This window comes from Apis laboriosa, unplaced genomic scaffold, assembly GCF_014066325.1.
Source record: "Apis laboriosa isolate Shangri-la unplaced genomic scaffold, ASM1406632v1 scaffold38_cov145, whole genome shotgun sequence".
NCBI classification, from domain to species: Eukaryota; Metazoa; Arthropoda; class Insecta; order Hymenoptera; family Apidae; genus Apis; species Apis laboriosa.
The window spans coordinates 909,301-935,677 of NW_025223092.1; the positions used below are offsets into that span (position 1 = coordinate 909,301).

Genomic DNA, 26,377 nt, shown 5'->3' on the forward strand with positions numbered 1-26,377 from the left:
GTCCAACATATGAATCTTAATTCAACATTTTTTTCAAAAACGTTCTCTACAGATAAAATCACGATGTAAAAATAATTCAATCAGGGAAATCGCTTCATCTGCGCCAGATTAATTGAACAAAGCGCACCATACGTCGATTTTCTTACACTGTTAGATTTTCAGTATATATATCTATATATAATATATAACAGATTAACCAAAGCTTTATCCGTCCATTCACTGACATCTTTGATGAACAATCAGCGCAAAAACAATGAGAATATTAGAAACTAGATGATATTCTGCTTTGGAACTCGCGATTGCTGGCCTCTTCTTACCCATTCTTACAGTTGGCACTGGTGTGGCGACCGATGGATATCCAACATGGTGTCCATTTATCGTATTGTCAACGGATAGAGGTTTGTTCTCCATTTTCTCCATCTCTGCTGAACCATATACGGTCTCATCCTCCTCGTCATAGAAGGATGGTCGTGCTGCTGTTTGCGTTTTTGCTGGGCCCGAGATCTCTGAAACAAACGACAGAAGACATTCCTCTTTGGATATTATATTTTTAGATTAAGGTAAGAGAAAGAATTATAAATTGTTATTCGATTTTTATTTAATTGTAGATAAAAGTTGAATAAAAATTAAACGTTTGGTAAATTGTAAAAATTATTATTATAGTGATTGATTATATATACTAGATACATTAAAATACTGTAAAAAAAGAGAAAAAAAAGTTACTTTATGTTAATAATGAATATTCATGAATACATAGATGATTATCTATTGTTGTTTTGTGAAGAACATATAGATTTTTTCCGCAGATACAGAAATATAACATTATCTTCTATTATAAAAAACATATGACAATATATAGTAGAACAATATTACAAAATTATTGATTTTTTACTTTTCATTGTATAAAATTTATAATAAAATTTATAGATGATGCTATATATTTTTTATAGATATTAAATATTATTAAATAGTAATTGGAAAATAGTCAAAAATGGATTTTTCTTTTAACTATAATCCTTGATGTATTTTTTGTCTTATAATATTTACTTAATTTTTAATTTTTACATTATAAAATTGTATAGTACTTAATAATAATTCAAATAGGATATTAGTTAGAATTCAAATTAATAATTAATATTAATAAAATTATATATATTTATATAAATTCTATTTAATTCTATATAATTTTTATATAATTTATATATAATATAAATTTTTATATAATTTAATAAAAAAAGAAAAAAATGAATCGATTAATATTTCGAATTTAAAAAATTTTTATTACAAATTTAAAAATAAAATGATGAAAATTATTAAAAATTAATCAAAATTTTTTTTTATTAAGAACACATTATTTTAACGGATATTTATTTTTAAAAAAATTTTGAGAATTCTTTATGAGAAAGTCAGAAACTAGATTGATATAAAGTTTGGTTGCGACTATGACTAAACAAAGTATTCCTGTACTTGATTAATTACAGAGAAAGCCTAAATTGGATAAAAGCAGCAAGAGGAAGAAAATACTTTGACTGAATGAAGCTCTTAAAAAACTTTGGCTAATTAAAGTCTTACTCATACTGAAGAAGTTTACTTTCTAATTTTCTCGTCTTTCATGAGCTTTTTGCTGCTTTTGCAGTAGAAGTCAAATATTTCAACTCAACTGATTCAATGATACTTCGGAAAGTAATAAATCAATTCATATAAAAACTTTAATTAAATTAATTATCAATAAATTATCAATATATTGTTATATTAAATTAGACAATAGAATTTATAATTATTAATCAATTTAATTTAATTAATAAATAATTTATAATTATTAATCAAAATTATCAATTAATTAGACAATTAATTGATAAATTGAATAATAGATTATAATTTTTCTAAACGATCCAACAGATTTCAAAAAATTATTATTTAATTATTATTATTTCTATTATATATGTATCTATTATGTATTATATCTATTATGTATCTATACATTCTATTATGTTTACATTATTATCATTTCTTCTGTAATATAAATTGAATAATATTTCGATATATATATCGATTTCACTATAATTATATCACGAATACTATTAACATTTTTCATTTTAACAATTAGTTATCGAAAGATAATATCTAAAAATCTTTCAATAATATTCTTCAAATATATTTTAACTCTCAATCTCTTCTTTTCTCTGTATTAAGCTCTTATAATATCGGATCAGACTATTAATCGAATCACTAAATCCAATATTCAAATTGAGAAGTGGATATAGAGATAGAAAGATAGATATAATAGAGAGAAAGAGAGAGAGAGAGCGAAATTATTTCTATCTCTCAATATTTAAATATTATTTTTATGAGATATGATTCTTCAAAATATTTAAAAGTATTTTATTGTTTTTTACTAAATATTATATTGTTAGGATTTAAAAATATGATTTCCAATATTTTTTTAAAACGTTTTTTAACTCAAGAATGATCCTGTAGAATTACGATCTTATAATATTTTGAGTATAATGATTAAATATATTTATCTAATGTAATCAAAATAAATTATAAATCATACTTTAAAAATTTAATTATTTTAAAAATATAGAAATATTTCGATTTTAAATTATAAAAATTATAAAAATTTTTCTCTTTTAACTATTTAAAAAAATCATTTAAAGAAGTATATTTTATAAGCAGTTATTTACGAAAGTGTTTAGAAAAATTGAATGTTTGTTAGTATATTTGAATAGTATATTTTAATTATCAAAAATTACATGAAGAAAAAAACAAATAAAAAATATTAATTGCTAATTTTGAGAATAAAGATAAATAAGATAAACATAAAAATAATGTATATTTTATGAAAAAAAGAAAAAAAATCCATTGTTGTAATGTATGATTATAAAAATATGATTAAAGATAATTAATCGAAAAATATTAGAAGCTGTTTATATAAAACAAGTTATATTTTCTATCTATTATAAATATACATATATGTATGATAAATAATCAGAAATATAATATAAATATAAAAGGATATTAAAAAAATATACTATAATATAAAAGAATCATATAAATAAAAAATTTTTTAGTATATAATTCAAAATAATTTTTATATAACTATTATTGTAAAAACATCTCAACAAAATATTTAGACTACATATATTCAATTTGATCTCATCTCCACTCATCACCGATGCTTTCGCGCTTTTTTTTTTCAACAAGAATCTATGCTGTTCTAAATAAATTCCTATATAACAACATTGATTTCTAAAATACAAAAGAATCCATGACGTTTATGAAGGACATGGACCTTCAAGCCGAGTGCATTGACTCCATGTGTTCCCTCGAGTGCTCTGACCCGATTGGAAAAATCGTATGCGCAAAGATGAGGATTGACCGAAAGGAGGCAGACATTGAGAAGAAAATCCTCCGGAGGATTCCGTGGAAAAGTGAGGATGCTTGTAAAGCGTGTTCGAGACGAGCTTCTTTTATTTCTATCACGATCAGTCTTTCATCCAAGATGCACCGACAGCTAACAATTTCCACTCGGATCTTCCGCAAAGACTCGTTAACCCATCTAGCCTAGCTGCGTATCACCCGTGAAATAACAGAGAACGGAGACGAATTTCCTGTGCAATAGCTATCAACCTAAGTAAGCTCTCGACGAGTCAACTGCCCTCGTTATCGTCAGGACTTTCGAATGTCGCCATGAATGTTGTTAAATCTTATTCGCTGGACTGACCACTGATCTTAGTATTATTAATTGTCGGTTTGTTATTCCGCGGAATTTTTTTTTTTTTTTTAGAATACAAAATGAATCACTTTGAAGTATTTTGATTATTATAGCAGATTATGATTATCTTCATCATTACAATTAAATGAATGGCATCTAAAAAAAGATTTTGATTTTATAAATGAATATTCTTCTTTGTACATTATACATGTTTTGGAAATTTTTGTAAATATATAAACACTCGCAATATAGTAATAATTGAAATAATTAAAATTTATTTTGAAATGATATTTTTTTCTTTTAAGAATACATACAATGAATCATTTTAGTTTTATTATTAAAATGAGAAAAAATAAGTAAATTACCTCGTCTTACATAATAGAATTTTATTTTTCTATTTGAAATACAGAATGGATTATTCCAATTATGTCTGTCCATCTTTATTTCTTTAGTTATTAACAATCAGATTTTTGAAATAATAGACAATTTAACTTTTCCTTTTTTTTTTTAAATATATAAAGCAAATTATTTTAATGTGATTATTTTATTATTTTTTATAATAATAAAATAATAAAAATAATTATTAATATAATAATCATAATTTATTTTATGAGATAATAAATGATTCGTATATTTTTTTCTTTTAAAAAAATATAAAAATACAAATTATTTTAATATAATTATATCAAATATTATAATTATTATTAAATATTTATTTTAATTATTAAATAATTAAAATTTATTTTATGAGATAATATGAGATAACTTCAAAAAATCAAGACAATGAAATTTGATTTTTTTTTTGTAAAAATCTTAATTTCATTTTCTTATATAATTATTATTTCTTATATATAATTATATAATTATTTATAATTCTTTTTTCATTAGTTGAAAAAAATAATTATTTTTTTTTTGCATATGAAAATTAAAATGCAAATAATATTAAGAGGGTTTTTATTTTAATAAATTGAATAATATTATAGAGCAATATTATAGAGCAATATTATATATTAGCAATACTAACAAACTTTTATAATTTTGTTATAATAACTTTATTATTCGATAGTGATAATATATTTCGATATACAATAAATTATAAATATAAATATAATAATAAATATATATATATAAATTATAATGTGTATTCTCTAAAGCAATCAAAATCTATTATAAGTATTAAAGATTGTTAAATATTAATGTAAATATTAATTCAAATCTTTAGAGAATAATGTTTGTTGTCATTGTATAATTTTAAAATAATTGTATAATATAGAATTTATCATAAAATTTAATAGAATTTATATACTATTTGTATTTTAACTTTTTAATCTTTATTTTTTTAATTAAAAATCTAATCTTATTTCTATTTAAGATGGCTTTTATATTATATATTTTATTTACTCTTATTTACTCTACATATACATTTATATTTAATGAATCTATTGAAAATAGAATTATCGTTGGGAATATAGAATCAAGCAATCTACAATAAATATTGTAACATCAAAAAAAGATTCATTTTTATACATTATTCTACCTTTTAGTGATTTCGCGCAAATTAATTAATAATTGTATAAAATTAATAATTATATAAAATTAAAAGAAAAAATTTTACTTTTACATTAAAATTTGGAAAATAATATTACTTATCATTATTTATATCATTATTAATTAATAAAAATGAAAGAAAAGAAATAAGAAGAGAGAGACAAGATAATAAAAATTTTGTTTAAAATTAAAAATTAATTTTATAATGAAAAGTGTCAGAATCAATTATAAATATTGCGAATAAATTTATTTTATCATGTTATAGATTATTATCTATAGAGTTAATTGAAGATAAGTTCATAAATACTCACCATACAATCGAATACTGCTCTCAACATCACCAAGAGAATTTTTGGCCACACACTTATAATTACCTACGTCAGTTTTTTGCAAATTGCGAATAGTTAACATCATTCGAACCTCGAACTGTGATTTCATGATTGCTTGCACGTCGTGTTGTTGACTCGATATTATCATCGCTGCAATAAATAAAACAGACAACTTTTATAAAAATGACATTTATTTAAAAAATAAAAGAAAATTTATATTTTATTAATATATAAATTATGTTTTTGTATCAATTGCTATATGAAAATAAATAAATCTTTTATAGATTGTGTACAAATTTCTATCAGTTATGAAATTTTCATACATAATCTCACAAAAAATTCATTTAATCTAAAAAAATTTTGATTTTATGAAAATTTTTAAATTTTCTATTTGGAGAATAATGAATTATACATAGAATTTATTTTTTTAACAAAAATATTTTAAGTAAGTTAAGTAAGTCTTATTTATTTTTAAATTTTTATTATTTTTTGTTGTGAATATAATTTTGTTTAAGAATATTTTATTAGAATTATAAAACTAAAATACATCATATATTTAAAGTTTTGCTCTATATTTGAAAAAAACAAAAATAAAAACATTGAAATTTTAAAAATTAATTATAAACAAGTAATAATAATAATAATAATAATAATAATAATAATAATAATAATAATAATAATAATAATAATAATAATAACAATAATAATAATAATAATATATTAATAAATTTTTATTAAAAACGAGTTTTCATTGGTTTTGATATTTTGTATATTGTATATTTTGTATATTTTGATATATTGTGTATATTATTGAATTCTATATAAGTAAATAAATACTTTTACTTTTACAAATTCCAATTTCATAATACTAAAATACGTATATAATAAATAAATGATAGTAGTATGAAGTATATGAAGACTTCTAGACTGAAACTAGATCCTCAAAAGTAAATCGATTGAATTACAAATGTTCACGCTCTCCTTCGCCTTTTTCCTTCCTACTTAAAACTACCAAAGGTTAACAAATTTGCCTTCAATTTTCACTACAAAAGAAACCTACTCACCATTTCAATGGACAAGGATAAATGTAAGATAAGATATATACCTAGGTAGATATTCATATGTACGAGGTCGTCTGAGAATATTGCAAACGAGCGAAGGAATACGGAACGATGTATAAAAGTATGCGAAAATTCACTTCTTAAACGTGCTCCGAGTCACCTTATTACAAAAATGTTCACGTATACATATATGCCATACATATATATGTATATATAGAATGTTCTATACAAGACAGAAATGAATATATTTGATTTAAAATATAGAATACAATTTTATTTAAGGTTTCGTTTTTAAATAAATCAAATTCAAAGAATTTTCTAATTTTCTAGTTTTCAAGCGATATTGGCTACTTCTCCGATTAGAATAGAATGAATAAGTTTTCGATAAATAAGCAAAAAATATAGAATAAATTTTTTTCATATAAAAATTAATTTTCGAGAAAATTGAATTTGAAAATTCATCGATTGCATAATTTTTTCGTTATATATATTATATATGGCCAGTAATTCATAATATAAATGAAATTAGACAGACAGATTGGCTCAAAATAAAATAAAAATAACGAAATCATTTTTGAGTAAATCAAGTTTAAAAATTTTGTAAGTATAATTGAAATTAGATAATTTCTTATAGCAAATAAACTGTCGATAGAAAATTATTCTACATATGAAAATATATTTTTTCATTTAAAAATTAGTTTTCGAGGAAATCGAATTTCAAAAAAATTCAATGATTGAATTCAATTTCAATTTTCACAAAAATAAAAATTTAAATGATAAAATTTTATCCTATATTTATTTATTTCTACATAGAATAATTTTAATTTTTTTTAATTTTCAAATTTAAAAATTTTTTAATTATAAACTTTATTCAAAAACGAAGTTTCGAATAAAGTAAAGAATTCGAATGAAAAAATTGTATATTTGTGACTTATCTTTTCACGCTTAAATTATCTCTTCCATCTATACCATCCTAACTCATAATTCGTTAACAAAGTCAAAACAAAAATTTTCTCTCGAATCTTAGAAATCTCCAAAAATTTAAATTATACTATTTTGGAATATTCTGTATGTATGTACGTAAACAAAATAGAGAAAAGGGGGTTACCAGATTTTCCATGTGAGGTGAAAATTACATACGAATTCATTGGGACGAAGTGTTTCGTAGAAATTGCATTGAAACGAAAGTATGTATACAGCTATCAGGCTACAAACTGCACGGAGAATATATTTGTGAACGGCCGAGTGTAATTCATTCCTGCATTCGTCTGTTACTTTTTGCCAACTTCCTGCAAGGAAGTATTAAATCTATTAGAATAGAAGACATATTCTGTTTCTTATTGTGATTCCATATTTGAGAATAAAGGTTGCAAATAAACGATTTAATCATAATTAATGTACTTAATTAAAGCGATCTTTTCGCTAAGATGTAAATAATCTCTTGATTTCATTGTTTCTGATAAAAATGAGTGAATTTATGATTTTTATATATTAATCTCCTCAAAATTGAGATATATTGTTATGAGATATCAAAGGGATGATATTTTCAAAGCGATTGTTAAATAAAATAAAATATTATTAATAAAGAGTTTTTCAAATTTTAATTTTTGTTTATTTAGAATAATTTTAATTTAAAAAAATTAAATGCGTAAATAATATATCCATATTTACATCTGTCTAATTTTAAATATAGAAATATATGGATATTGTATATTAGTTTAATTGTAACAAAAATATGATTTTAAATTGCAAATATTTAAATGTATAAGTATATTGAATATATCTATATTGAAATAGTAATGAACGTATTATGAGTAAATTGTAATATCAAGATTGTATATATTCGTATATTGTATTATGTATTGTATCACAATTGCATTTAAATTATTAAATATTTGGCTATTTCATTATATCTACAATAATAATCACTATTTTATTTTATATATTATTAAAAAATGCGTGAATTATAAGATAAACGGATATACATATAAGATGTACCAATTAATAATTTGTTTTTTTTTCTCTAATTAAATATTGATTTTAAAACTTTGATTATCTAAAGCAAATAAAATTTCTCTGATAAACTGTCTTTCGAATAATTGATTAGAAAGAAAATTTGTGATTACAATTAGAAATTAAATAATTTTCAAATATGAACATTTAAAATAATATATACATAATGAAAAAAATATAGTATATGTAAAATAAATTAATTGTTTTTAGATATCTTTCCAATCTAACATTTCTCAGAATCTTTTTACAGTTTATTTCAAATACATACATTTGATTACACATATATTTAATATAAAAAATTAATTATATTTAATATAATTAATTATTTATAATTATAATTATTTAATATAATTAATATATTTAATATAAAATTACTAATATATTTTAATAGTTTAAATATATTCTTTCTATATATTTAGATAATTGAAATTTGGATAACTATTTTATTATATTCATTTTTTATAAGATTGAATTCTTTAAAAAGTTTTAAATATAATTACAATTATTTTGCAATATTTCAAGTTTTGATAAACTAGAAATTCCTAATCAAAAATCAATCTTTCAATAAAATAAATTTATCAAATTTACTTTAAATTTCAAATTTTAAATAATGTTCAAATATTTTTGTGAGCAACTATATGTATATTTCTATATTTATAGAAGACTTAAAAATATTGATATATGAATAATATGACAAAATAAATTATATCAATTATAATATTCAGAAATGATACTTCTATTCTATTTCCATTTATTTATAAAAATTATTTATTATCAGATCGTTATTTATAACTTATTATTTTTTTATTCATTTATTCATTTATAAAAACTTTAAATATATCAAAAAATAGATAAAATTTTCATTCATTTTATACGAGATAAGATACGAGATTTTAAATAATTTCATTTATTTATTCATTTATATATCGATATAAATATCATTAAATAATAGTCGTTTGAAATATTCGAGTAGTTTTTCTTTTTATCAGATAATGTCTTAGCTTTTATAACAGAAATAGTAGAAGAACTAGAGAGCTTCCTGCTTAGATCTTGATTTGTACGAAATTAGTTTTTCATGATATCGATTTTTAAAGGAAACGGATAAGATACGATTTGTAATCACATTAATGTTAACGGAGTGATTTTTGGGTTCCTATTTTTGATTGATAGATCGAGCACACTTTTAAATTGATTAGTATAAGAAAATGTTATAAATAGAATGCATTATTATATTATATAATGCATAATTTTTGCATCTTAAAATGTATCAAAGAATAAAAAGAAAATCGAAAAAAAAATTAGTTGAATATACTTTTATAACAATTATATTGCTTTTACAAAATTTAAACAGAACATTAAACAGAATTCTAAAGAAAATATTTAATAAAAAATTAAATAATATACCGAAAAAACTTCTTTCATACAGTTAAGTTTACTCTTTCTTATAGAAATGAATATGTTTAATATTTTATTTTTCATTTGTGCATTCAGAAAATAATATTTTTCAAAGCTTAAAAAATTTTATGATACACAAGCGATTTCTGCATGTTTTAATGAAATTAAAATTATAAATTTTTGTTTCTTTATAGAAGCTTTTCAGAAAAGCCTATATTATTATTTTTAAATATGACTTTTTTATCATATATATGTGTTAATATATTTGTGCGATATTTTTGGATTTTAAAGACCCCAAAAAATATAAAAGTTGCTAAATAAAAATATTTATGGTTATTTACTAAAGTATAATTAATACAATTTAAATTAATACAATTTAATTCATGTGATGAATTAATAATTATTAGATGAAGGCAAGGACAATGTAATGCAGATAGAGCGATTTCTATTTACATTTTATTTTTATCTAATACAAACTTAAATTGTTTATAATTTAATAAATAAGATTCAATCGATATTTATATAAATTTTGTTTTTCGAAAATAATAATAAAATAATAGTAAAATTTTAAATGAAGAAATTTTATTCTATATTTTACTTAGTTATTCATGAAAAATTAATTTAAATTTTTTCTTGAATATATATTATATTGAGATATTCTATATATGTATAATATACATATAAAAAAATTTAGTTTTAATTATACAAGAAATAAGAAATAAAAATAAAACGAACTTATTTTCGATATTTGTTGCGATTCAATTAAATGAAAAACAAATATTTCATTTATACGGAATTATATATAAATATAATTAATAAGAAAATAATATTTACCTATGATTTTGGTAAATAAAATATTCTCAAGTATTTGCTTATGGAAATATTTCAATTTTCGAATATTTATTTAAACTTATTTCAAATTTTCGTATTCCGCTTTGCAATTATTTAATATATGTAATTATTTGATTTTGATAAGATTATTACATCTCAATTTGTACGTAATTTAAGAAAAAAAAATAAAATAAAATTTATTCTTAAAGAATAAAGCATGAATTTAAATTATCAAAGCATTTTATGATTTACTATAATCTCATGAAAACGTTTTCTTATATACATATATCAAAACATGACAAATTTAAAATTTAAAAGTTTCAATATAATAGTATAATAACTATTTTTTAACTTAAATATTAAAAATATTGAGATAAGTAAAGTATTCGATTTTATAATTTTTATACTGTATTTTTCAACTTAATCTTATTTTTTTTATCTCAAGTTAAAATGTAAATAATGAAACTTTTTTAAAATATGTCTACATGTATATATAATAAAATGGAAGATTTTAGATAATTTTAGATTAAAATGATATATATATATATATAAAGATATCTGATTACAAACAAAATATGTAAATTATGAAAAATTATCAATCATTAAAAAAAAAAAACTCAGACAAGAATTGAATAGTTTCAAAGATGTAATTAGTATTTTTGTAGATTATCAGATAGACATTGCATGAAAATGACATATATTTTTTAAATGGAATCATGTAGTTTTAAATACAATTGATATTTCTACAAAAAAATATTAATCTAATTATGTTAAAAAATTAGAACATATTGAATTTGCAAAATTTATTATATAGAAAACAAAAAACATGATTCTTATTTATAATTGTTTATTATTCCTATTCTTTTTATTTTGTATATATTAAATTTGACAAAGTTTAAATTATATTTTTTAAATTAATAATTTTTCAAGACATAAATAAATTTTATAATCGAAATCGATTACTATATTTAAAATCATATGATTCTATTAAAAATTTAAAAGACTGTCTTTCATATGTATTTCTACTTGATTATCGAAAAAATTAATTATGTTATATTCCTTTCAAGTTTTTAACTATTCATTTGATTGAGTTGTTTTTGTTATATAGTTTTCCAATAAATTTTACGTTTTTTTTATTTAAGAAATATTTTATATAAAGTAAAATGGAAACATTTCTTGCGAAATATACAATTTATTCTGTTTTAAAATCATTTGATTGAATAGACATATTAATTGTTGATCTATATATAATTGTTGACCTATATATAAATGCATCAGCATGGAAAAAGAAGATAATATTTATATTATTATTCATAAAAAATTCTGAGTTTTTAGCTTTTATATTTATATTTTATGTTTATGTTTTATATTTTAAATGTTAAATGTTCTATTCATCTTTATAATTATTTTATATAGATTAATAGTTTTCATCTTAAAATTTAAAGTTTTATGTAGATTAATAATTTTCATGAATAAAGATTTTGTAATTTTAAATAATTTTAAATGAATATTCTTTATTTTATCCTAGTTTACCCAACATAAAAAAGTTAAATTCCATTTTATCCTATTCTCCATTATAAAATAATTTCAATCTCTCGCAATGTTACACAAAAGATTAGAAATTATCAAAAAAGAAAATCTTACCGTTATCCTTGACCCAATAATTAATCGATTTAGGCGAAGCCTCGACAAAACATTCCAAGACCACATCTGTACTCAGAGGAGCACCTACCAGTTGATTAGGCACATGAATTACCGGTGAGACTGTGAAACAGAATCCCAGATAGGATTTTTAGTACAATGTTTTCTTTCGTTTCGTATAGAATGCAATCAGTAAATTATCAATTACTATTACGGTGTAATCATTATTACTCACAATGAACGTTGATAAAAATACGTTTGCTGACCGCTGGTGGCACACCGTTGCTCGCGATACAGAGATAAACTCCCATCTCATTTCTTGAAATCTTTGTCAGTTTCAACTCTTCGCCTTGATATTCGCTCACTGCGGACACTAAATAAGATAATTACTCGTTAAGATTTTATTAATCTAATTAAATAGCTTACTAGGTTTTTCAAAATTTTATTTTTATATTTATTTTTATGATTTTTTATTTTTATTTTTATTTTTAATATAATGACATAAAATATTTATATATAATATATATTCATATATTTTTATTATTATACATATCTATGAATAAGAAAAGAATTGTTATATATATAAAGGCAAACTTTTATTGAAAGTTTTAAGATATTTGATATCAGAACTGGATATTTTTTATTTGAAATAGAAATAAAATATAAAAAGAAAAAATGATTAATTTAAATAAAATAACAAATAAATTCATTAAAAATAAAGATGTTTGAAAATAAATTTATGAAATTTTATTTGAGAAATAAATTATTTTCAATTGATTTATTTATCAAATTTTTGATTATAAAAAATAATAAAGAATAGAAAATAATTAATAATTAAAATTAATTAAAATTAATTAAAATTAATTAATTAGAAAATAATTAATATTAAAATTCTCTGTATATAAATTAAAAAATACATACATTATATTTCAGATCAACAATATCATGTAAATGAAAAAATATAAAAAAAAATATGAATATTATTTTAGACTTATTTTAAATCCATGTACAAGATTATTATACTACAAAAAAACATTTTTATATTTTTATAATGAAATCAAATAATAAATATTAAAATAATTTATCTTCCAAATAAATTATTATAAAATAATTATATATACTTATAATTATAAAATGAAGTAATACAAATAAAAAATAAAATAGAAATTTTGATGAATAATATTTTAAGAATTATAAAGAATTTTTAAAGAACATTTATAAAGAAATTTAATAATAATAAAATATGAATTTTAGTTGCATGCAATTCAAAATAAATATCTTAAAATTGTCTAAAACGAAAAAATATTTCGTATAAATATGAAATCATATTTTCTATTCAAGAATTTTCGAATATATTACTATTTATATATATTTAGAAAGATCTATTTCAAACAAATATTTAAACATTTTTCAATTATTCACCTCATAATCGTAACACTAAAATTCATTCAAGAAAAAATTAGTCGAGAGTAAACGTTTTAATGCAATTTATTACACTTGTTCTTTCTCTCTGCCAGAATATTGCACAGAGACACAAGCTATCCTTTCTCTTGCTATTCTTAATGTGCCTTGCTTTAAACTTGCGAAAACATCGATTCTCTAAGAATTTCGAGGTATAAGAGTAGCTTCATAAACTCGTAAATCTCTGATTTAATTACATAATAGCATAAAATAATATGATCGTTCGCTCGAATAGCAAATGTATATCGTGTATTTCTCAACTTTTCATTAACAATCACAGCATTCTGTCTAAATGTTAATGACATTAAAATTTATCATTGTTACGTAGAAATTTTCGTTATTAAAATTTACGAAGGTGCTCGAGGCTATCATTTCTCTTCAAGATGTTGTCCGTAAGAATTAATTAAGGAAACTATATTATTATATTACTTTATCGTTTGAGATGCTATCATTACGATATAATATAATATCATTGTAATATAATTTATTAGAATAAACGTCTTTTCGTATAGATAAAATTTAATAACTATTTTATAATATTTTAAACGTTACATTACAATATTAAAATTAATAATAAAAATTTACGAAAAAATTTTTTGTGTAATATTTACATGAAATTATGTGAAAAATCCTTGAATTGAATCATAAAAAAATGATGGTATTTGATAATAAAACATATTAATAAGGAATGACAATAAGAAAATATTATTATTCTCTGATTTAGATGATTTTTTAATATCAAAATCATCACATTGAATGGTGTTGTGAAAATTTTAATTAGTAGTTATTGTTTAAAAAGTTATTAAGTTAATCTAATTCAATCCAAATAAAACAAATCCAGAAATTAAATAAATTTTTGTTTGATATGAATCAATTTACCTTTTATAATTTTAATTTTAAATTTAATTTTAAATTTAATTTTATCCCAAATTAAAATTAAAAAAATTTATTTAACTATTAGATTTAATGATTTGCATTAGATTTGGACTAGTTTTATTAATCTATGCCCATCAATTGTCTAGTGACACATTTGATTAAAATTAATCTAAACTATTTCGAAGAAACATTTTCGTTAATAATTTTTTAATGAACGATTGCTGAATAACAAAAGTCTTCACAATACTATTCAGAATGATTGCAACATATACATAACAATTATTAAAAGTAAATATCTTTTTATAAGTAAGAAAATATTTGAAAATCTTGCAGTAGAAGTAAATTTTTAGCAATTTTAAATTATTATATTTAATATTCGTAAAAAAATACTTTATATATTGTTTGCCGGTCAAATGAAAAATAAACCATTTATTACTGATTTTGGATTATTGTTTTTTGTAATACGAATTTAAAATGATTTTATTTATTAAATTATTTATAATATGAAATAATATATGAAAAAAATATCGACATACATATTCTTTTTATTTTTAATAAGAAAACAATAAATTAATAAATTGTGTATTTTATTGTTTATTATCAATACAAAATAATAATTTCTTCGATATGTTTGTGTATATCCAAAACAGTATCAAATTTTAAAGATTCGAAATAAAGATTTATCGATTTAACGATCAATACGTATTGTGTAAAAAGAAAAATATTTTTTTAATCACATTTCCTTTTTTAATTTCAACCCAGAATAATAATTTTATAAGAAATATTTTTCAATTTCCCCAAAGTTAATGAAAATGAAGCTACTTTTCTCTTGCCTCAATTATATTTTAACTTGTTTATTTTGAATTCCTCGTAATTTTATTACACTGTGGGGGGATTAATTTTACGTAAGGAAAACTGCAGTTGAAAAGCAAACTTCCGTAAATCCGTCGAACAGCTTGTTAGCTGTTCCAACGGAAATCGCTAATTAATGAGCTTGTAAATCATAAATCATCGAATTCCGTTTAAATTCCCGACAAGGCTAGATTAACATGGTATAACGTCAGTAATTACAAAAATATAACTCGCGATTTGCCAAGAAACCCACCATCTCTTCAATAAATTAAAAATTAAAAATGGATAGTCAGAGTTATGGATGAAAATTCAGAATAATTTGAAGGAAACTCAAACCTTCAAGATATTACTACTATATGGAGAACGTTCAATTTATCATGATCCAAAATGGGAAATAGAAGAAAGATCATAATGTAATATTTAGAATTTGGAACAAGTAACATTAAACATATAGCATAAGAAAATAAAATATTTTATTTTAATAATATTTTTTAAAATAAGATACTTTAATCTTATTTAAAATATTGGCTCATCTCAAAAACAATGCGGCTTTTCTTTATTCATTCCTTAATCTAAAACCTAAGAGTTTGTATCGAAAAAAATTGAAGATGTAAACAAATTATAATAATGGTAAATAATGATAAATAATATTTTTCTACGAAGAAAAACCATTCGATTATTTTCAAATACTATTTAAAAATTGTATTAAATATAACATATATTTCATTTTCAAAATTATACTCATATATTAAAATAAATGGTTCTGTTTTGATTCATACAAAATCGAAGACAAGTCTTACTGGATGATAGAGTTTCAGATTCTGTATAGGCTCACAACTTTTCTCCCGCAATATCCAATAATTATCACCATTGTAGGTCAACAATAAGCTATCCCCTTTGCACGCAGTCAGGGTCACTGCACTTAGCACGTGTTGCAACGGGTGTGCCCGCATACATCGTTGACAGTGCGTAATTCGCCTGCTATTAGTAACACCATGCTGAAGTGAATACTAAATACGTCATTTAGGACGAAACATCTACGTAGAAATAATGGAGGAGTAACTACGTTTCTATCCATCAAATATTATGCGATTTTACGATTCGCTATCTGTCGATCGTTTTCACCAGGCTGACTATCCAACGTTCTATATCTAACGATTACGTTTTGTATTCAACGGAGTTATTACGCAATATTTCGAGTGCGTAATAGAGTTGTATGAATGGCTGGTGATATTGTTAAAGGGCTGCACTATCTCGAGAGTGTATTTCTTTCTTTTTCCTTTTTTTTTCTCTTTCAGCAGAGAAACGCTTAATTTTGGCACAGACAAAATGAATTGTCGAGAGTAAAAAATAAAAATCGAAATATTGTATAATTTTGCAATTATTGTTAGAAAGAAATTCAATGTAAATTATTATATTATTTTTTAAGAAATTAGAAATATTTGTTAGTTTCTTTTTAGAAATTTATTATTAAATTATAGTAATAAAAAAATAATAATAATAAATGATGAATAATATAAATTTATTATTTGAACAATTTATTATTTTTCATTTTGATATTTACTTAATATTTTAAAATATTTTTTCGACAAAAGTTACTTTTAATAAATATTGAATGAAACAATGTGATTAAAACTTAACTAGTTTGAAACTAGATATGTGAGAATTTTTTATTCATCAAAAATATAATCACCATAGTTTTCTACAACTTTTTTTCAATATTCTGAGAATATTTTGATGTCTCGATTATGAAATGATTTAGATTTTGCTTTGAAAAAAAAAAGAAAATGTGAATTCTATTGTCTTTGCAAAAATGACAATTTTTTTCTTATTCATTTTTTTTTCATTCTGTAACTTATATTTCACTTAAAAAATATGGTTCATATGTTAATATCAAATATGTATTCATAAAAATGAAATAATTTGATATATAAATAGAAATATCTATAATTTTTGTAAAACATTTTATAATTTTGATATAATTTTTAATGAAGAATTTTCTGATATTTTTCACATAATATTTTAGTTTTATTTTTATTTTTTCTATAGAATTTGATGAAAAAGTAAGACATTTTTTTATATAACGTATTTAATTCAATTACAAAAAAATATAGAAATGAAATTCTTAATAATACAATAATTGAATCAGTTGCATTATAAGCAAATATTTTCTTATTTGTGCATGTCACTCTAAAATCGATTTTTCATGAATATATTAATAATAGTATGAATAAGTCATTAAAATTAAAAAATGTAAATGTAAATTCTACAAATAATATCTAATATATTATTTATAAAAACATACAAGACAAATATATTTATGAACATAATTAATGTAAATAGTTACTTTTTTAAAATAGTAAATGTGACAGTAAATATTTTAATAGTATTCAGTTTGCTAATAATAATTGAGATAAAAATAATTCGAATCGAATAGCTGTTATAAATAAGAGTAACATCTTCTTAAATATTTTCGTTAATTAATGAATTTATAAATAGTAAATAGAAAGATTTGAAAAATATTTTCTATCAGTAAATATAGCAAATAATAACAAATAAAACTAACATATGCTTTTCACCAATAATAAAAAATTTGAATAAAAAATTTATGCAACAATATCGCAATCTTATATTATTTTCTTAACCTTCTTTATTATTAACTTCTACTTTATAATATGTAAAATTACATATGTATATATTATATAATATGTATATATTATATAATTTATTCTAATAAAAACGATTTTTTTATAAGGCAAAATATTTAAATTGAAATGCACAATAAATATTTTTCAAAAATCATTCGCATTTTATCGTGAATATGTTCCATAAAAATTCGGGACTTCTATCGGATTCCTTACGACATATTCCACAAAGTGTTACTTAACAATTTCTCGAAAAGTTACATTTCCCGCAGGCGTTCGAGAACGAATCTCTATGTTCGCGGTGAAATAAGGGAATTAAAATACCGAACTGAATTCTGTGGCTGGTTCCGAGGAAAACATAATTGTATATTCCATATTATATCGGCGAAATGGTAGAAGAGCGTCATCTATATTAAATCTTACCATGAGACTTCTGGTTCAAGGCGCTTCCTGCAAATGGCTTCCGAATTACAATGTTCTTCCCGTCTTCTCTTTTCCATGATAAGCGCGGTGGGGGCACGCCTCTTGCACGGCACGTTAACTTCACCTGTACGTGTTATGAAACTAGAATTATAAAGAGAATCGACTTCGTTATTGCCGCCCGCAGTATGGGGCCGGGTTACGTATAAATATATTTCGAAAAATTAGGGCCCATGCACGGTACCTTAACCGAATTTTATTCGCTCAAGATTACATACGGAGTATAGCAAAAATGTGGCAACATTCGTTAATTGGAAATTCCTGAGGTAATTTCAAGCAACATTTTCCTTTGCAAAAACTTTCATTGTGATTTTATTAACAAAAACACTAGCCAATAGCATAGCGTTGACTATGTGCCAACCGAGCATAAACAAATCCAAATAAAATAACTATATCGAAGAAAGTACATTGAATATTTTTTTATCATTAAAAAATTATATCGAATTGTATCATGAAGAATGAATAAATCATAATATTCAACATACTTTCTTGGATATATGTTGCTTGAATTTGTTCAATACATAGCCAATATTCGATTAAACTATGCGCTTCGTGATTAACCAATATTTTTTGCTAATAATTCGTTAACAAAGCTGAAAATCTTTACAAAGGAAAATATTGTTTGAAATTACTTCAGAAATCTCCAGTTAATATTCCTACATTTTTGTGACATTCTATGTATATTTCGTCAATGAAATAATTCGAAATTGATCAAAGAAGAATAAACAAATCACAGAAAAGAATGAACGAGGAATTGGAGAAATAAAGTTAAAATTGTTATACAAAGTTTTAAATTTAAATGAGAAAAATGTACTTAAGGAAGGATCTAAAATTATAAAAAAAATGTAAAGAGATATGTGATGTTAACATCCAACAAATAAATAGTGTAAAAAAAAAGAACAGGAATAAAGAATGGTGGAATATTTCTTAAGGGGTTGAAATTATAAGAAAAATGTTTTTATGAAGTTTGATTGTATAAAGAGATAAAATGGTATAAAGAAATTATTAGAGCTATTTTTGAATTTTTTATATCATTGATTGACCTTTGTATATTTTATGAATTGATGGAATGATGATTTTTTTCTACAAAAATTGGATAACAGCTCGAATTTTGAATTTGAACATATTTATTATATGATTTATATTTATTATTATCATAATATACAATTGATCGAATTAAATTTTAATATCAACATTATTAATAAAATTGTTTTTAAATAATTAATAAAAAATTTTTTCAAAATAAAAAAAGATTTAACTTATTTATTAACTAATTGAATAAGAAATTATGAAGTATTCTTAGCTTTTCTATGAATAGACATTTAGAAATTATATAAAAGTCATTAATGTTTTTTGTCTTTAATAAACTCATATACAATCAAATCTCAATTAAATAAATTTCGAATTGAAAAATATAAATTTTCAAAGTTACGAAAATTTCTATTTATTATATATTATATATAATATATTATATTATATTATATATATTATATATATATAATATATATTAATATATAATAAATATTATATATAATATATAATATTAATATATAATAAATATTATATATAATATAATATATATATTATATATTATAATTATTTAAATTTCGAAATTTTCTAAAATTATTCGTTTGATTTATTTGTTTATAGATATAGATATAGATATATATTTTAAAACTTTTTGAGTTAAAAAACAAAAACAATATTTTATATTTTTTCTCTGTTATTTGTCTTTTCTTTATTATGTTTCTTTTTTTTTTTAGAAAAATAAAATCAATTATTTTTATTAAAATTTTAATTATGAATATATTCACAATACAATATTTTCATTCTTATTTATTTAATGTGAGTGAATATTATTATCAATTTTGAAAAATTCATTTTATTGCTAAAATGATTATTATTTATCTTTTAAAAAATTGATTGGTTAGCATTGCTAAGCTGCAATAAATCAATTTGCTTTTTTATTTATTTAATTATTATTTTAATTATTACTTATTTAATAATTTTTATATTATTCATATATAATATAGTATGGAAAGATCAAATTTAAATATTTAAGTTTTAAAATAATAAATAATAATAATAATAAATCAAAATAATTAAATTATACTATAACAGTCATAAATAATTTTTATATATACATATAAATATATATTTGTTCATATTCAGTTAAAATTCAATAGCTAAATACAAGTTTCTAATAAAAAATAAAACAGCAATAATTAAAAAAGTATTTTTATCTAATTAAGCTTATTTAAATTTAAATGATTTTGAAATTTCCGTGACGAACTATTATGGAATTAAATTAAAATTTAAAAGTTTTATGCGATACATTTTAATTATTATTGAAGGATTTTTTGTTTAATAGTTAATGAAAATATTTATTTTCCGATCTAATAATTATTTTATAATTATATATTTTATATTTGACAGACATTTTGAAATTATTAAAATTTTTAATTATAAAATTACGAACATATCATTTAACATAAATTATGCTAAAGAAAATCATAAGTAGCTTGAATTTGTAATATTTTTTTTGCTTTGCTGACAACAAAGATTTCGTGAAAGGAAAAATATGATACGAGCAGAATAAATTTTCATTATATTTTAGAAATAGAATAAGCTTTAAAATTTTTTTGAAAAAAATAATATTAATTTTGAAGTATACTTTTGCAATCAATTATTAATAATCGTATTTAAAAATTGACTGATAAAAGAGATTCAAGAGATAAAAAAATTATATTGAAAAGTTTGTGAAATCATATAACATATCATATAATATATTATAAAATTTTGAATGAAATTCAATGTTAATATTAAAATTGTATAAAATTTGAAATATTGTACGTGATATTAATTTTTTGATTTTGCATTCAATATCTTTTTATGTAAACTGACATTAAAAAAAAAAATTATACAAATGATAAAAAAAATATTCTAAAGTTCTAATTTAAAAAAAAAAATATAATTGTATTTTATGCTTGAACAAAATTATATCACATAATGATTTTGATAAAAATGAAATTGATATGCAGTATAAATTATTTCACATTAATATTCTTCTATTATTTAATCGAATATACAATAATTCATGAAAATATCTGAATATTTAATATATTCATATATTCTTTATGAATACAATATATGTATTATATCAACAAAATTTAAAAAAAATTGAAATAAATTTGAAGTCATGTATAAATGTATTAAAAATAAACTCAATACTCAAATATTCTGCGAAATGCTTTAATAAATATTTTATAATTCTTTATGCATTTATTTATTTGAATTTGTTTTATATTTTCATTTATATAATTTAAATAATATTTATTATTATGTTCTATATACGCATAAGCTTTTATTCAAATCAAAATATTTGAATTAGATAATTTTTATATAATGTTTATATAAAATATTTTCGTGAGTCAGTGTATAATATGAATAGAGAATTATTATTCTAAAATTTAAGAATAAAAATTAGATACAATAATAAGATAATATATGCATAAAGACAATATATGCAAAAGATAGATTAAATATGACAAATATATTATTAAAAGAATTATTAGATTGTAGACGAAAATTACTTCTAAAGTCAACAATTATTAAATCTTTGTTAGTTATTTTTCGAAAACAACTTTTTGTATTTAATTTTAGTTATATTTCAATTATTGATTATTTCTTAATCCATATGTATATCTATATATCATCTTCGAAAATTTTACGAATCAATTTATATTACATTTAACGAATATATCGGAATATTTCCATACAATCGTGTTCGATACATGAACGAACGAAATTCGTATTGTTAAAGTGTGAGAAAACTTAAAGGAAGAAAGAATTCCAGAGACGTAAACATTATCATCTGAGTACTTCTTTTATCACCAGTATATGGTGAATGACAAATGTATTATTTTACATGTATGAATTTATTCCTCCTATATATACGTATTTTTGAATCATATGAAGTGATGGAAGATGTTTGAAAATGCAACGGAACATCAAATATAAGTGAATAAATCAAGTTGTTAATATCAGAATTGAACATTATAAAAATAAATTATTATTGAATGAAATTTTTATTTTAAATAAAATTGAATGATATTATTATATAATATGAGGTACCTATAAAACAGGCCACAATATTTCGACTTGTTATTAGCTTGTTAGAAGATGTAATCAATCAAGTCTGTATTAAGTCAGATCAAAGTATTAAGTATTAAGAGATATATAATTTGACAATTGTGAACAGTTTTTTGAGAAATGAATATGATAGAGATCATATGAAGATCAATTTATTTTTTAAATATGTTTTTTTATATATTATATATTTTTATATATTATATATATATATTTTTATATATTATAGACAGTATATTATAGAGTGACAATGATTTAATATCAATGATTAAGATCCAAGATCAAGATGATTGAATAAAATACTTTATTTCTTTATGAGTATTATTTCAGATTATGAGTATTATTTCAGATTCTTGAAAATTATTTATAACGTATTGATCTATTGTAAATGCCTTATCATGTGTATATTTTTTTATTTTATTTCTTTATATTACTTTGTCTTAAACAATATTATTTAAATAATTATTTATTTATTTGAAAAATAAATTATTTTAATATTTATTATTTTATTTGAAACTTATATATTTACTACAAATTTATATTTATTTAATTTCATTAAGAAAATATACAAGATATTTTATTACAATTTTTATTGCCTAAAGCATCTTTTCTTTTTTATTAGACTTTTGAACTTTGCATATTTTGATCTGAGATGAAACTTGTATTTATTGTTATTATACCAGATTTCTGGATTTTTTATTTCTCGGCAAATGAGAAATCAGATTATATCTCTTGAGAATTCTTCAGAAGAAATTAAAATATTACAAAATTTGTATTTAATATTTTTGAATAATATTTCTTTTTTGAATAATACATTTCATGAAAATTTTAATACATTTTGTTAAAATGAAAAGATCAGACATTAAATATAAACAATAAATTTATTTATTTAATAAAAAATATTTAAAAATATTTTTCTTATTTTAAAATAACTTTTTAAAAAGCATGATGCATTAATCAATATATTTCTTTTTTTTATGATAAAATTTGTAACTGTAAAAAAATTTTGATCATTATATATCATTATTCTCATTATAAAATAATGAGAATAAATAAAAAATTTATTATAATATTAATAGATTTATTATAAATTTTTTAGATTCTTAAATTAAGATTATTAAATTAATTTTTGAAATTCAAGAAATATTTTACAATAAAATATCGATTATTTGAATTAATTAAAAAATAAAAGATATTAATTCATTTGAACATAAATAGTTTTATAATCAGTTAGAAAGAATCTTTGTTAATATATTGCGAAATAACTAAAAATTAAATAATTTTTAATTATTTTTCATAGATATATAAAAGAATATGTTAAAATATGTATTATAAAAAATAAAATAAATTAATCATTATTAAATATATCAATTCAAATATATATTCATTTTGTATTTGCACCATTCGAATAACCAAATACTAAATAATTTATTTATTGAAACTATAAAGTAATTATAAAATTTTTCTAAAATTTCTTGAGGAAAAATATTACTTTTTAAATATATAATTATTTTACGTAAAATGTAAGCTTTATCGTTTACTGTTTTTTATTTTATATTACTATTATTCTAAAATATTTTTAAATTATTTGAAAATTTATTTTTCAAATAAAATTTTTAAATTAACTTGCAAATGTATTTATTTCAAACAAATTTATTTTTTATTTTACGTAAAATAATTATATTCTTTTTATTTGAAATAAAAAATACTCAATCCTGATATTTTATCTCAACTATAGATATATTTTATTTGCAGTTGAGAGAAATAATGGGAAAGAAATTATTTTTTAATTGTATAAATTTTTAATTTTCAAAACTGAATTTAAAGTCCGTTCCAAATTTTATTACGTTATAAACGTTTCATGAATTTTTAATTAAAGTTAAGTTTAAATTCTGTTTTCAATGGTAATTGTATTTAGGAGGAATGATATTTAATGTTATATAAATACGAAGTGAAAAATTCGATGAATTTTCACTTCGCAAAAAATTCATTAATCTGATAATATTACTCAATTTAATAGAAAAACAAAAAGTATAAAATGATGGAAACTGCTTGTTCCGACAAAATGAAACGAAAGACAAAGTTCGAATAATCGAGGTTACTCCCGCAATTTAATTTCTCCGGGACAAGATAAAGCTCCTTTTATTGGCTTAAAGAATATCGGGTCTCAGTTGATCAAATCGTAATCAATTTATCATTAGACAATAGTCAATGTTCCATTCGATCTACATTTCATTCAAAAATAAAAATTGATTTTCAAGTGCACGCTTGAATTCGATTAATTTGAACTACCTTTTACAGTACCTGAAAATGAAATCGGCTTAAAATTTCGTTCATTTCCGCAATGAGATTCTTCATTGGCTCACGTTGAAACACGCTCTTTCGACATCTCGTTTCGATAGTTTTCCCATGTGGAATTTTTTTATTTCCTTTATCTTTTATCTTTTAGAAGCCATATATTTTTTCCACATAGTAGAAAAAAAAAACAAGAAAAAAACATAATCAATTTTCAATTCGCATACGCGAATGTGTTAGTGAACAGCCTAGATCAGTTCTGATATTTAATTTCATATCTCGTATTTAATAACAGAATTGTTGAAAAATCTTACTATTGAAAAAGTAAGAAAGAATAGAAATGGTGATGGAACTTAAATGGTGGGAAATAATGGGTATTTTATTTGTATTGTCAGGATAAAAAGAAAAAAAGACTATCATTATAATAGTAGAATTCCATTTATATGAATCTTTCTTTCAGGGAAGAAGTATGCTCATATAATAATCTAGCTAATTTCTTCATTAGATGATGATTTTTTATCTTATTAATAGGAGTTTACATTTATATAAGAACTTTACGAAACATTTTCTCTAAAATTATTATAACAATATATTAAATATAAATTTGAAAACAATTTTACAAACATAATAACTTGATAGTTATTGATGATTTAATTTTTTATCATATTGTATCATAAATTTATTTTGTATCATAAATTTAATATACATATCTAATTATATTATAAAGACGTTTATATAATTGGAATAATGGTTGACGATAATACAATAGAAGCTCAGCTAGAATTTGAATAATTTGATATTATGTAAGATTTCGTTCATATAAATGGAATTCACATAAATAAAATATCGTAATGAAGATAAGACAAAATCTATTCTTAAATCTATTCTAAACATCATTTATATTGACTTCTCAATCATCATATAACTTAAACTACGATTCATGCATTTTAATTCATAGTGTAAATTTAATTTCGCATTAATTAGTAATTATAATTATATTAATTTCATAAAAACGGAATTACATTAATTTCACACATATTTTTATAATCATGAGCAATCGTATAACATCATTAATATCAGTAA

The 26,377-nt window shown here is 20.5% G+C and overlaps 1 protein-coding gene across 1 annotated transcript in view; it reads right to left on the reverse strand.

Moving 5' to 3' along the window:
* Positions 1–216: 216 nt before the first annotated feature.
* Positions 217–26,377, reverse strand: part of LOC122715541 (lachesin-like) — a 101,269-nt gene continuing 75,108 nt past the window's right edge. Inside the window, exons 6-10 of the mRNA XM_043937809.1 lie at positions 18,794–18,917; positions 12,772–12,909; positions 12,540–12,659; positions 5,578–5,745; positions 217–506 (exon numbers count right to left, since the gene is read on the reverse strand). Of these exons, the coding sequence (XP_043793744.1) occupies positions 217–506; positions 5,578–5,745; positions 12,540–12,659; positions 12,772–12,909; positions 18,794–18,917 (840 nt within the window). The remainder of the gene's footprint in view (positions 507–5,577; positions 5,746–12,539; positions 12,660–12,771; positions 12,910–18,793; positions 18,918–26,377) is intronic.